Genomic DNA, 13,346 nt, shown 5'->3' on the forward strand with positions numbered 1-13,346 from the left:
TCTCTCTGTCAAATAAATAAATAGAATCTTTAAAAAAAAAAAAAAAAGATAAATTGTGACAGATGATTATCTCAGGTGTCAATTCACATGTTCATCTCTAATGCCCTATGACACCCATGCAAAGGATACAAGGAATCCTGGGGGGAAGTGCTTAAAAGCACATGTAGGAGGACAAAGGACAAAATTTAAATTTTGCATAAGTCTGCTTAATGTCCCCTTACTGGGCAAAAGCTTTTTACCCTTGAAGGAAAAAAAAAAAAAGCCAAAACACCCCAAGTGCAGTCTTGAAACATGCCACAGTTTGCAAACATCTGCCATGGTTCAGGAGTGCAAAAGCAACCAGAAATTTAACACCGATGTCCTCACACTCAGTGTGTGTTATCACTGTACACTTCTCTTCTCCAAGCGAGAACACTGCTTCTTTTCTTTTGGCAAAAATAATGACAATAGATCCAGTTAGCTTGTGTCATGTCAAAGCGACCTCAAGTTATTTCAAAGTGCCTGTGAGGCTTCCAGAAGAACACTAAAACCACTGAGTTTAAGCCAAAATATTCCCCTTAATGACACTGCTAAAAAAAACTGCACAAGAATGTTACTCAATTTTCTAAACATCAAAGCTAAGTAACTAATTTTAAAGTTTTAACCATTAGTGACAAACATAAAAATAATAAACATTTACTGACTGACTACTAAATGTATGTATTTATGTGTAGATGTAGAAAATAGACAGGAATACTATATCCCAAAATATTAATAATGGTTTTGGTGTTTTTACATTATCTTAAATTTTTCCTTTGTATTTTACAAATTTTCCACAATAAACATAAATTAACTGTATAATGGGAGAGATTTTTAAAGTAATTCAAGCTCTATAAATTCCTCCTAGACTGGTATTAAAGAGAGAGAGCATTTCCATCTTGGGATTTAGAATCAAATCTTTAGAAGGGCCAGAAATCTTAAGATCTGCCTCAAATATGTATTTCTCATGGCAACACTTAAATTGAATTCTTCCAAAACCACCAAATTCCAGAATTAAGGAAGGGCTTTATAGTTGTTCATTAATTTTATCACTTAAGCTACAAAAATGACTGAATATTTATAACCTTTATGTGTTCTTTTAATTTATCATTCTCTGCTTCCTTTTTATTAATTTGGAGCTGTAGTCGTTCATGTACCACTTTTACTGATTGTGAAAAACGGTTAGCTTTCAAAGCATTTGCCTGTGACAGACAAAACAAAAAAATGTGTTATTTGATATATTTCTCCACAATCTTTAACTTTATCCACATTTAGATATGATCTAAAAAGTTGACAAAAAGTAAAGTACCATTTTACATTAATTATGACCCCATTATAAATTGTATATAAAACTACAGGGCTCTGTCCCCCTCTGCCCTTTTATTTAATGGCTCCAAGAATCTCCTTTTAAAAAGTCCTATCTAGCCTAAGTAAATTATATCTAAAATGTTCCTGAAAACGCTAAACTTCCTTAATTTACACTAAAATTGAAATACAGATTTATTCATAGTTCCTAATATATGGTGATTTATGCCAAATACCCTAACTTAAATACCATAAAAATCTTTAAAAAAGAAATTTCAAAAAAACGTGTAAAATATCCAAATAATATAAAAATGCTTCTGTGCTTATTTCTGAGGATATGGGGACCAGGATGGAAAGAAGGAAAAGAAGGAGTGAATATTAAGAAAATATAATGAATTAAGCTCAAAATTTGCTTACCTTTTCATTCTGAAACAAACAAGAAAGTTCTTGGATATAGGTCTCCTTTTCAAGTACCTTCTTCTTAAGAGTCTTCGGCAAATATAATGTAAGAGTTAGAAGAAATACCACAATTGGGATAACGTGGGCTAATTTTATAAAACCAAGCAGCATATAAGTAAAAAATGTCAGAATAGACACGAAGTATAAAAAGACTTACAGTATTTTCACTTTCATTATCAGTTAGTTTCTCTAACATGCTGGATAAACTGTCCCCTACCTATGAAAAAAAGATATTATAAATCAGTATCAACAAACATATTTCTCTACATATAAAAGTAGAAAGAGTAATAAGCATCTTTTAAGAAATTAATATGGACAACTATTACGCACTGTTCAGATTTTTAAAAAGGTCATCATATGGATTTCTGCCTAAGTGTTCCAAATCATCTTTTGCCCATGGTTTATGAAATTATATACTAATTTCTAAATAACACCTCAGAGAGTACAACAATGACACAAAACCCACAAAAATCTTGTATGCAAAGGAAGCTCACTGGGCTGCTTATAAATAGTAAAAAATACAAACAAACTTAATTCTGGCAACCAAGAATTTTTTTTTTTAAAAGAATCACAGTACATTAGTAAAGGAATTCTATATAGATATTTTAAATGAGAACATAGAAAAATGTTTATTCATTTTGAGGGTCATACTCCTGCTTGAGAATGTGAAAAAGCTATAAATTCCTTTCACCCAAAAGCATTTATGCCATGTACATATAATGCAAAATTGCACACACAATTTCGGAGGGCTCATGGACTGCATGAAGCCTACCCTTGGACTTATGTAGAGGGACACAGTGGAATTGCTTGGCATACATATATTTTCATTTCTCTTGGGTATAAACAACTTATAAATAAATGTTCACAGCAGCTTTATGCATAACAGCCCAAAAGTGGAGCAACCTAAATATCCATCAACTGAGGAATGGACAAGTGAGAAATGGAATAGCCATATAATGAAATATTATTGGTAATAAAGAGGAATGAAGCACTGACGTGTGCTACAACAAGGATGAACCTTGAAGGCACTAAGTTAAATGAAAGGCGGTTATGAAGAACCACATTTTATGTGAATCTATTTACATGAAATATCCAGAATCAGCAAATTCATAAAAACAGAAAGCAGATAATAGGGTAAGGAGGGGTGGGTGGGGTTGGGTGGTAGGCGAACTTCTAAAGGCCATGGGGTTTCTTTTTGTGGTGATGAAAATGCTCTAACATTGACTGTGGTGATTGCTGCACAGTTCTGCAAATACACTAAAAATCACTGAATTGTACACTTTAAATGGGTGAATTGTATGATATGTGAATTATCTCTCAACAAACTGTTAACCACCAAAGATTAATGAATGTATGAATACAACGGTACAAAGGAGCTTAAATTCTAAGAAAATTTTATTGTAACCAGATGGAGATGAACTATAACAAATAATGAAAAATTTTGAGATAGAAAATACAAGTGTTTTTCCTACAAAAACATGCTGCTTTCATGTAGAACTATTTGTGACACATTAAGAGTAAGGGTTAAATGATTTCCATTTCAAACAAAAATTCAAGAATTATTTCCATATCAAATTTACCAATAATTCAATTTCTACAGTTTGAGAAATAGCAAATCCTTCAAGTGAGAAATACATCTATTACATTAGCGCTTAGGAGTCCTTACTTGTTGGTATTCTGTCTTTCTAAGAAGATGTTCCAATGTTTGTTTTACACGTTTAAAAGTGTCTAATTCTTTTGTTAATATTTCCTTCTGTTTAGAGATCTTCTTCAAATTGGATGCAAAAAGATCAGCCTGACAAAATATAAGAACCACATAACTTTTTAAGATACAGCATTAAAAAAATTTTTTAAAGATACATTAAGACACCTAAAATACAGCGTTGCAGTATTTTAAGTATTAAGTATTACAGTATTAAAACACCTAAAATACAATGTTGCTGTAAAGTATCAAAGAATACTTTATTCTAGCCACAAAATCATTTTTGCATATGGTAAGAGTAGATTTTGCCAAGTTTATTAATAGTATATTAAAGTACATCATATATTAAACTAATAAAATCAAAATAAGAGCTTAAGCCCTAAAGTACTTCAGGCATTTATTGTAATGAAGCTAATAGAATACAATTTATTTTTCGTCTCTAACTCAAACTTTAGTACACTGAAATTTTGGAATACAAGTTTCTATTCCATACAACCTATAGAAAATAGATATATTTCATCTTAGAATATTTTAGATTAAATTCACTCTTAAAATAGTTGATTCTCTAGTTGAACTTCAGATAAATCAAGCACCAAGGTATATGCTTTCCAGCTTAGCCTCTTATCAAGTGCATGCCTGAGATTATCTTTGAAGAAAAAAATTGCAGTTAATGACATAGGAGACTGATAAACCTTCAATTTTTTATATCAAAAACCAGTATGTGTCCATAACTATGTTAAGATATAACTGCAATTAATGTGTCCCGAGTATCATGCTTGTTGTACATTTTGTTAGATGTTCACAAGTGAGATACTCACATTTTCAAAACTAATCTCTTCAATGGTATCCTTAAATAATGGCAAAAGTAATTCTACAGAACAGGTTGCCAACTCAGCTTCCTTAAATGTTGCTTCCAGGTCAGTCTTTTCATTTAGGATGTCCTGCTTTAGACTAATTATATATATACAAATAAAATTTAAGTTAAATCTGTCACATCAAGTAGTTATACTTTCATGCAAATATAGCACAGTGTAAGTATCAGTTACACAAACTGCTCTCCAAAATATAACAGTAAGTTGTCACTAAAAATATATCAAATTTTTCCTATACTCCCCTATTTTTCTATACTTAATATACACAGAAAAAGTTTTTTAACATTTAGATATGTAACACACAAAAACCACCAACAGCAATGCTTCACTGTGCTGCTTGTAAGTGTTCAACATCTCTTTTCTGGTTTGTAAAATGATTCGTGGGAATATGTTGATGTCTTTTTTACTTCCCTATCCTCTCCCTTCTCCAGACCCAAAAGATTTGTCTTTCTAGACCTTATTCCCTAATGCTTTCTTGAAACTTTCGTGTCCTTCACAAAAAATTCCTCCAGAAGAATAAGCTAAACAAACAGAACACGAAAAACTAAAACTCTCGAGATCTCAAAAATCCTTCACACTTGGCTTTATAATACATTATCATCATTCAAAACAAACTATTAATATTTGCCTTCTTGATTACCTAGACACTACTGTGTGTCATTGTAAGAGACATCTCTTTGGTCACATTTTTACATCCTGAAATCAAAATGCTTCTTATAATCTTTGTTAGTTAAGAAGCAATTGTAAGTTCTTTCTTGCACATGCCCAGAACTTTAAAGGTGTCCAATACTTTCAAGAATACCTGAGATGGGGTGTAGCACTTTTTAAACCCTAGGAATGGAGGATCATAGAGGGGTTGAAGGCGCTGGTGATGTAGGAATGTTTAGCAACATTTCAGAAGCAAGACTCCAAAATAGGCTTGCTGGATATTATAAGAGCCCCGCACCAGTAAATCTTATTTCAGTTAGAGATGCTCCTAAGAAATGCCACATCACCAATACTCTTAATAGCTAGGACAACTCTGAGTCAAAAAGCGACTCAGAAGAGTCAGATTTTGAGTATAAGAAAATTTTGAGAATACCCTACTTTACTTCATTTATATTTTCTTATATAAGCATAGAGTTATTTGAAGTCAAAATCTATGTATAATTAAGTCTGAAGGAGCTTTTTCAATATTTATAAATAAAATAACAAGTCATAAGAAAGCATCGTATCGGGGTGCCTAGGTGGTTCAGTTCTTAAGCGTCTGTCTTCGGCTCCAGTCATGATCACAGGGTCCTGGGATCGAGCCCCCAGTAGGGCTCCCTGCTCGGCTGGAAGTCTGCTTCGCCCTCTCCCACTCTTCCTGCTTGTGTTCTCTCTCTCTCTCATTGTGTCCCTCTCTGTCAAATAAATAAATAAAATCTTTAAAAAAAAAAAAAAAGCATTGTATCTTTCTTCAATAGGCAGTTTTTTTTCTTTCTTTACAAAACATAATATAATGGCTCGTCAACAACTGATGGGATCTTAGAGGCTATGTCTGAAAGCAGACTGTGTTCTTAATTACTGCTGGCTTAACGTGATGGTTGTAAGATGTTGGTTGTAAATGACAGTTGTCCATTATTAAAAACCATGGGCAGAAGAAAGTCAAGAATGATTATATATGACCAAATATCACTGTCATTTACAAGTTAAATAGAAGCTGGACTACACTATCAACAGTGACAATAATGGGGTTTTAAGACGATCATTTTGCGGGGCACGTGGGTAGCTCAGCTGGTTAAGCATCTGCTGTTGGCTCAGGTCACAATCCCAGGGTCCTGAAATCAAGCCCTGCATCAGGCTCCCTGGGGGAGCAGATGTGCTTGTGTTCTCTCTCTCTCTCTCAAATAAACAAATAAAATCTTAAAAGAAAAAAAAAGACTGTCATCTCAGTGAGCAATGAGTCATATAAATATTCCCTATGTTTTTTAAGATTTTATTTATTTGGGGGGAGGGGTAGATGAAGAGGGAAGGAGAAAATCTCAAGCAGACTCCCAACTGGTGTGGAGTCCAGTGTGGGGCTCAATCCTATGACCCTGACATACGACCTGACTGAAAACAAGAGTTGAACACTCAACTGACTGAACCACTCAGGCACCCCCATGTATTCCCTATTCTAAAGGAGACAGCAAAATATGACAGGTAATTATTATATAGCAATACTCCAAATGACAGTGAATTAGTACTCATCAACTACATTTCCAAAATTCCATAGTATTTCTATTTTCATTTACCTTAGCTATAAGGCTTAATACTTTAATAACTTGCAATAGTTAAGGCTTTCATTTTTATTTGCTTTCATTAAGATTCCAAAAAAACTAGACCAATTCTGCTAAATGAGTACTGATTTGTAATCAGGTTAAATAGGCATAAGAATTGCTAGATTTGAAGAAGTTATTATTGAAAGAAGCCTGTATTTGATTCAAATAATTTATAGTACGGACAAAATATGAAATGCTAAAAACAGAAAATTAGATATCCCCTGCTATAATTGAGAATACCAGCTGCGATGACTTTCACTGGCAGCCTGTGGTAAATGTTCGTCCTCTGGTGTACTTGTAAAATGGGAACATAATTCTTCTGAATGACTTCTATCAATTGCAGGTTTCTCCATAAACTTGGTAAACAGATTTATAGGTGGCTTCCACAACTTTTCCTCATAAGGTGAAAGCTAAGAAATATTTTAGTTATTAAACTTATCATTTCAGTAGGTTCTTTTTTCTATCATTAACCTATAAGATAAAAATCCTAAACATGTATAAAGAATATTTTATAGACAAAACAGAAATTTTAACTGCTACTCATTGTGATACTAATTTAAAAACTATCAAAATTCCATTGCACAACCATTCAACAATTGCCAATTCCACAGTTTCCAAAAGGCTTGTTATTTTCTATATAACCACAAGAATGGAGAAATTTTTATTAATCTATTTCTTGAAGTATTATAATAACTTACTCCAGTCATACTAGAAAATAAATATAAAAACTATGGTTAACTCTGGTCCTCAGTTTCATTATATCTACCCAATAGGAAATGTATGTTATGTATGCCTAGAACAGTAGAAATTTCATACATTTTTCAAAGTATCTGGCAACAATAGCTACAAGAAGATTAAGCTATTCTTTTGAAAGTTTACAAAATTTACAAAATTAAATTGATTTTATTCCTATTTTCCAGCTCAATCTAGGGTATTTTTTGGTGATAATGAATAGGCAGATGACAAATACTTCTAAGTTTTACTAACCGACTGTTTTCACCCAAACTTAGAGATATCATTTTTTTTTTACAGGAATACTCAATGAATTTCTTCAGAACTGTTACATTTTAAGTAATGAATTAGTAGTTCAGCAATCATTAAGACTGTGTTTTCAAAACTCTAATATATTGTGTCTCCCTGACTTATATTTATACATCTTACATTTATACAAAATCAAATGTTATATTTAATATCTTCTGCATTTTTTCAGAGATATTTTACCTCTTTGTAATTTATTTTTATAAACCTGTATTATACATTTGTTCAGGAATTTTCAGTACTTTAGATGTGAAGAAATTAGAGGTTGAAAATTACTTATAGTTCTAAATGACACTTTGAAAGTGTCTGTAAAAAATACATCTATTTTTGTCTAAAGGTTCTATACACTTCAGAAACAAATATTTAGGATACAGACCAATGAGAAGCATGTTAATGTTTTTTAAATACCAGCAACTATGTACAAATGGAACTACCAACTAACCTACAGATACCTAAGATGATCTACTTGAATGTTGCAAATATGAAACATCTGTTAGTAGGACATAACAATATTTTGAGCTATCTGAAGTCTTAAGGAATTAAAGAAGAATTAAAAATAGATGGATACAAAAAATCAAATGTAAAACCAAACCTAAGAATGAAGAAGAATATGATCTAGATAAATCACTGAAATCAACAGTACTATCGTTTGGTTCCAATAGTTACCCCACTCACAGAGGAACTGGTATTTATCTTTCATTCATTCACTTGTTTAAAATTTGTTGCTCTGCACACTGGAATCTAAAGAAAGAATACCTTATTTACGTTTGAATCCTTAGCAGCTACAAGCCTTATCAAAGCCAAGCAGTAATTGAAGGAGAGGACTCAAGGCTTAGAGCAGTTAATGTGATGAATAAAGGCAGCTGCTTTTTACTTATTCACTTCATTGATTTATCTTTTGGGGGAATCATTAAAAGAAAAATGTTTCCTATATTTTGAATAGAAATTCAAAAATAAATGTAAGGGGATTAGGGATCTTCAACTGGTAGTCAGTTTGGTATCGTTATTTTTTAAATGAGTTCTTACTTGGCTCTGGGGGCTACTGGCAACCATTTACACAATTTTTCTAAAAGTTTTATCACAAGATGAAATACTAAATTTTTCTGCTTCATCACCTGTAAAAAGTAACTGTGTCTTATCTTAAAGGGTAAACAAATCAAATTAAAGCATTATAAAAACAGAGATCTTAGAATGACTCTTAGCCCAACATTCAGAAATGTTATCTTTATTACTGATTCCTCAAAACATAGAGAACTATGTAAGTCAAGTCTCAGATACATCCATAGGAATTATCAACAATTATATTCTTATAATCTAGAAATATTTTCCAGGATAAAAATTGTTCGGAGGTTCCAAGGCACTCCACATTTGTGTATTGTGACAATACTATAACTAAAAACATATGTGTGCTGAACAACAATTTTCTTTAGCATAAAAAGTCCTACCTTTATAAAAAATGCTACCATTTTAGTGAGCCAAATGTATTCTTCTACAGAAAAGCAGATGTTTTGCAAGAAAATGTTTTCAATTACATGGAATATACTGCCAATTGACAAATATACTTCTATACAACTTGGTGGTGAAACAAAGACACATATTCTGCACACATATTTAATAACCAAACCCCTAAAGATTGGCAATTTAAACATATTTTAATGTTTAAAGAATTAAATTTCCTATACAGAGATGACTTTACCAGTCCCCTATCAAAAAGGCATGTACTTAAAGTTTTTTCCAGGCATGGTCATGGTTTATGCTGACCCAGCTACACTCACTAAAGTATGTTCCATTTTGGCCAACAACAATCATTTGAGGGATGGCTGTTCAGGGACTGTAATGCTGGCCATGGTCAGAGAAAAGAAAGATCCCAGTTCAGGCCCTTCCTTAGCATCTAGATTGCTCTAAGTAAATGAACCAGCTGCAGACAAATATGTACTTAAAACTAATCTCTCTGAAGAGAAAAGCATAAGAATCTCAAGATTTCAATTTGTTTTGCCAAACATTTATTCTTGGAAAACGAGCTTCAAACAAGAGCACGCAGCTTCTCCTGAAAAATTCACTGAAATATTCAGCAAAGAACACAAAGTAGATATAGGAATGCTGCTCATCTCTCTCACTGTTCTTCACACTAGTCAAAGTTTACTAAAGAATTTGTAGAGTCCTGCAAAACAAATGGGAGTGACAAAAAGGAAGAGAAAAAGGCATTCTAGGTAGAGGGTCAAGTACAAGCTAGAGGAAGGAAATCACGAAGGGACATGATTTGTAAGGGCGAGTGGCAAAGGACGAGACTGGACACATGGAAGTGGTCACTGTATGCCAAGCTCAAAAGTTTGAATTTTTTCCTAAAGGTTAAGACAGACCATTAAATCATTTTAAGCAAGATAATAAGAGATCAAAAGTGCATCTTTAAAGGATAAATTCAGTGGTATTTTGGAGACTGGACCATGCATATGGAGGGGAGAAGAGGAGAAGCAGTGAAACTGGTTATTCGAGTCCCAGAGAGATGAAATTCCAGCATTCTTTTCCTAGAAAAAATTTTGAGGCAATCAAAAGTTGTTTCTACTGGTGATTAAAAAACAAAAACAACAACAATAACAACAAACTTGAAAAGCAATGAAGGAATTAGAATAGCAAGAGATCAGTAGAGAAAGTGACCAAATATAACACCTCACTTACCCAGGACCATCTGAATAGACTGCTCCACATACCTGTTCCAGAAAATGACAGCTTATCCCTTTAAGTACCAGAAGTAACTTCTGAGCTTGAAGAAAATCTCCTGAAAGTATTATTTCTTCTTTCTCAAACAGAGTACAGGTAGCCTGAAAATAATTTAACTAATCCTTGTTGACCCAGAGGCAGCATATTAAAATGAAATTCCGAGCCAGACTCACCCGTTCTTGGTCCTTAGAACCACCTGACATGGACACTTCTCAGGCACAGCGGGCCTTAGTTGCCTCTTCTACATGAGAGAAACCTTTGCCAGCCAAGCTGTGGGGAGGTTTGAACAGAATGAAGCAGCACTTACAGGTGGGATTTTTTTTTTGTTTGCTTGAGTGGCTTTATTAAAATTTAGGGCCCTTTTGACTTGTTTTTGGGACTGCTTTCCCACCAGATCTTCTCTTTAAATTTTTTCATCTTTTAAAAAAAACAAACCATATTGAGTCGATCCCCATTCCTTAAATTATTTGCAGGCCTCAGTTATCTATGTAAAACCAACTTTTAAAAACAATTCTTTCAAGATCTGTTCTTTACAGAATCATTACAAATCATCATCAAAAAAGTCATAAGTTGAGGACTACTAAACCAGAGCCCAAGAGAAAACAACTGACTTCCAAAAGAATTGACCTCAGTGGAGAGGTTATGTCAACCTCACTGCTATACTCAGCTCCTTCTCATTCATCTGTACAATATAAACAAAGCCACTTTCTCATACCTTTGGGTTTTTTGGATACAAAAACCATATTATTTATACCCATCAACCATGAAGGTAGAAGAAAGAGAAGCAAAAAATGGATACCTAGCTGTTAAAGAATTAGGAACATGACCATGACACTTTTATTCTAAGCAGAAGGAAAGCAAACTAATTTCAAAAACAGGTTTTCTGTAATTTGTTCCTTTAACTAACCAAGTAGTGTTTAAAGCTACTCCAAACACCTCATTAATTAAAAAACACCTGAAACCTTACTATGGGTGAGGTGACAGGGAAACTTTGTCTCTGAAATAGGCATCCTAAATACCAGCCCCTGTGTGTTAATTGTTTTCTCAATCAAATGCACCTCTGAGGAACCTGGGTGGCTCAGTGGGTTAAAGCCTCTGCCTTTGGCTCAGGGCATGATCCCAGGCTCCTGGGACTGAGCCCCATATGGGGCTCTCTGCTCAGCGGGGAGCCTGCTCCTCCCCTCCCACCCCACCCCCAACCCCCACCTGCCTCGCTGCCTACTTGTCATCTCTGTCAAATAAATAAATAAAATCTTCAAAAAAAAAAAAAAATGCACCCCTTACTACCTGTACTCAAAACCTGACACTGGTTTACTTAATCACTTTTATTACAACCACTCAAAGTGACTATTATTGCCCTCGTTTTCCAGTTAAGGAAACTGAAGCCAGGAAAGTTAAGTGACAGTCCAAGGCCACACACATGAAGGAGTTTCCTACAGAGTCTCGAAACCTAGAAGGAACCTGGAGAAGGACTTAATTTCCGAGGCTTCCCATAGTATTCTTCACTAAAGGGGCCCCAGGGCCTACCACAATTGGGTATATATTATATGGTGGTCGCTTGAAAGCCAATTGGGTAAGAGAACTGTTTCACAAGGAAACGCCGGCCAGAAAAGGGCTTCGTTCTGGAAAAGCCCATCAACTAAGAACTACCCTGGGGTCCTGGGAACCACATCTTCCCTAGGAGGACGAGCCTCGCTGCCTTTTCCCCAAGCCAGACAGTCAACTCTGGGGAAGTGGCACGTACAGGCAGAAAGGGGCTGAGGTTTAGCTCAGGGTGGACGTGAAGGCCTTTCGTTTCCGGAACCCACCACAGCCTTTATCTCCAGAACCCCAAAATGCGTCCGCGGTAACCGCAAAGGAGCGGTCGGAGCCTAAGCCTCCCCCTCCCAAAAGCGTGCCTACGCCCCGACCGCTACGTCAGCACGCCACCGTGACGTCAGCACGATGCAGCTCGGCTACGGAAGGGGTCCAACGGGGCCGCGAAGATGACGCCTCAGCGAACGTTAGTGGAAACCACTGCCATATACCTGTGCTCTCCGGCCCTGGGTCGGCTAGGAGAGAGAGGGACGCAGGGGGCAGTGCCGCAGGTAAAATCTAGAAAGGAAGCCAAAAGACGCGAGGTGGCAAGCAGGCGAATCCCTAGAACTGCTTGCAGTGGAAGGGTGCCCGCCCTGGTGCAAGTGGAACAAAGCAGCGCTAGTAACCTCCTGTGGCTTCTCTGGCAACGGACGCCCCGCCCTTTGCTTCGGGCCCACAGCCGAAGCAGCCGATTGGCTGGGCTCAGGAAAGCAAGGGCCTCCGTCTGTTGCGATTGGCGGGAATGAGGAGGCGGGGCCTGGGAGAGGAGCTTTGTTTCTCAGTTGCCGCTCTGGGTAAACTTTTCCCGCCCGCGCTTCAAACCTTTTGTTTTACGGGAGAGGCCTCACTTTCGTATAGTTACCAAAAATATCAATTGAGCTCAACCTAGAAAAGGAAATAAGACCGATAGATTCCGCATTTTCTTAACAGTTGGCCTGGAATTGCCCTGCTTTTGCTTTTTAAAGGGGACAGTTGAAAAAGCCCAAGCAACCGCGACTACAAAGGAACTTTGTTTTAAATATATAGTATTGCTGTTTAGCTGAGATCTTTCCCAGGCCTTTTCTTCTGTTAAATTAGGGACCTGGACGGTGATCTAAGGCGACTTTCAGATTTCAAATTCTTTTCATCTGTACGACAGGCAACGAGTATGATCTCTATGCTCCTGAACAAGCCAGGCGAAGTTTACCTGGGAAACTAAAAAAGTCTCCACCTCACCTTGAAGTTCGTGTTAATAATTGTGCACCATCAAGGGAGATAAGCAAATAGAGCGAATTTCACATGTCAGTTAAGCAGTTAAGCCACGCCATGGCATACTTCATTATTGGTTTTATTTAAGAACATTTTCCATTGATGATTACAGCAAAGCTATCTTTG

General features: G+C 35.6%; 1 protein-coding gene across 5 annotated transcripts in view; it reads right to left on the reverse strand.

Moving 5' to 3' along the window:
- Positions 1-12,560, reverse strand: part of ODF2L (outer dense fiber of sperm tails 2 like) — a 35,411-nt gene extending 22,851 nt beyond the window's left edge. For 2 of the 5 annotated variants that reach the window (XM_032867036.1, XM_032867040.1), the window contains exons 1-7: positions 10,568-10,729; positions 6,879-7,048; positions 4,303-4,435; positions 3,449-3,577; positions 1,940-1,999; positions 1,741-1,812; positions 1,104-1,220 (exon numbers count right to left, since the gene is read on the reverse strand). In XM_032867036.1, the coding sequence (XP_032722927.1) occupies positions 1,104-1,220; positions 1,741-1,812; positions 1,940-1,999; positions 3,449-3,577; positions 4,303-4,435; positions 6,879-7,048; positions 10,568-10,597 (711 nt within the window). In that variant the 5' untranslated portion in view covers positions 10,598-10,729. Of the gene's footprint in view, positions 1-1,103; positions 1,221-1,740; positions 1,813-1,939; positions 2,000-3,448; positions 3,578-4,302; positions 4,436-6,878; positions 8,418-10,119; positions 10,202-10,567; positions 10,730-12,138; positions 12,238-12,421 lie in introns of those variants that run through there. The other 3 variants (XM_032867037.1, XM_032867038.1, XM_032867039.1) reach the window with 3 other exon arrangements.
- Between the last annotated feature and the right edge of the window lie 786 nt (positions 12,561-13,346).

Source organism: Lontra canadensis, unplaced genomic scaffold (genome assembly GCF_010015895.1).
Source record: "Lontra canadensis isolate GAN:19392208 unplaced genomic scaffold, GSC_riverotter_1.0 scaffold33, whole genome shotgun sequence".
Lineage (NCBI taxonomy): Eukaryota > Metazoa > Chordata > Mammalia > Carnivora > Mustelidae > Lontra > Lontra canadensis.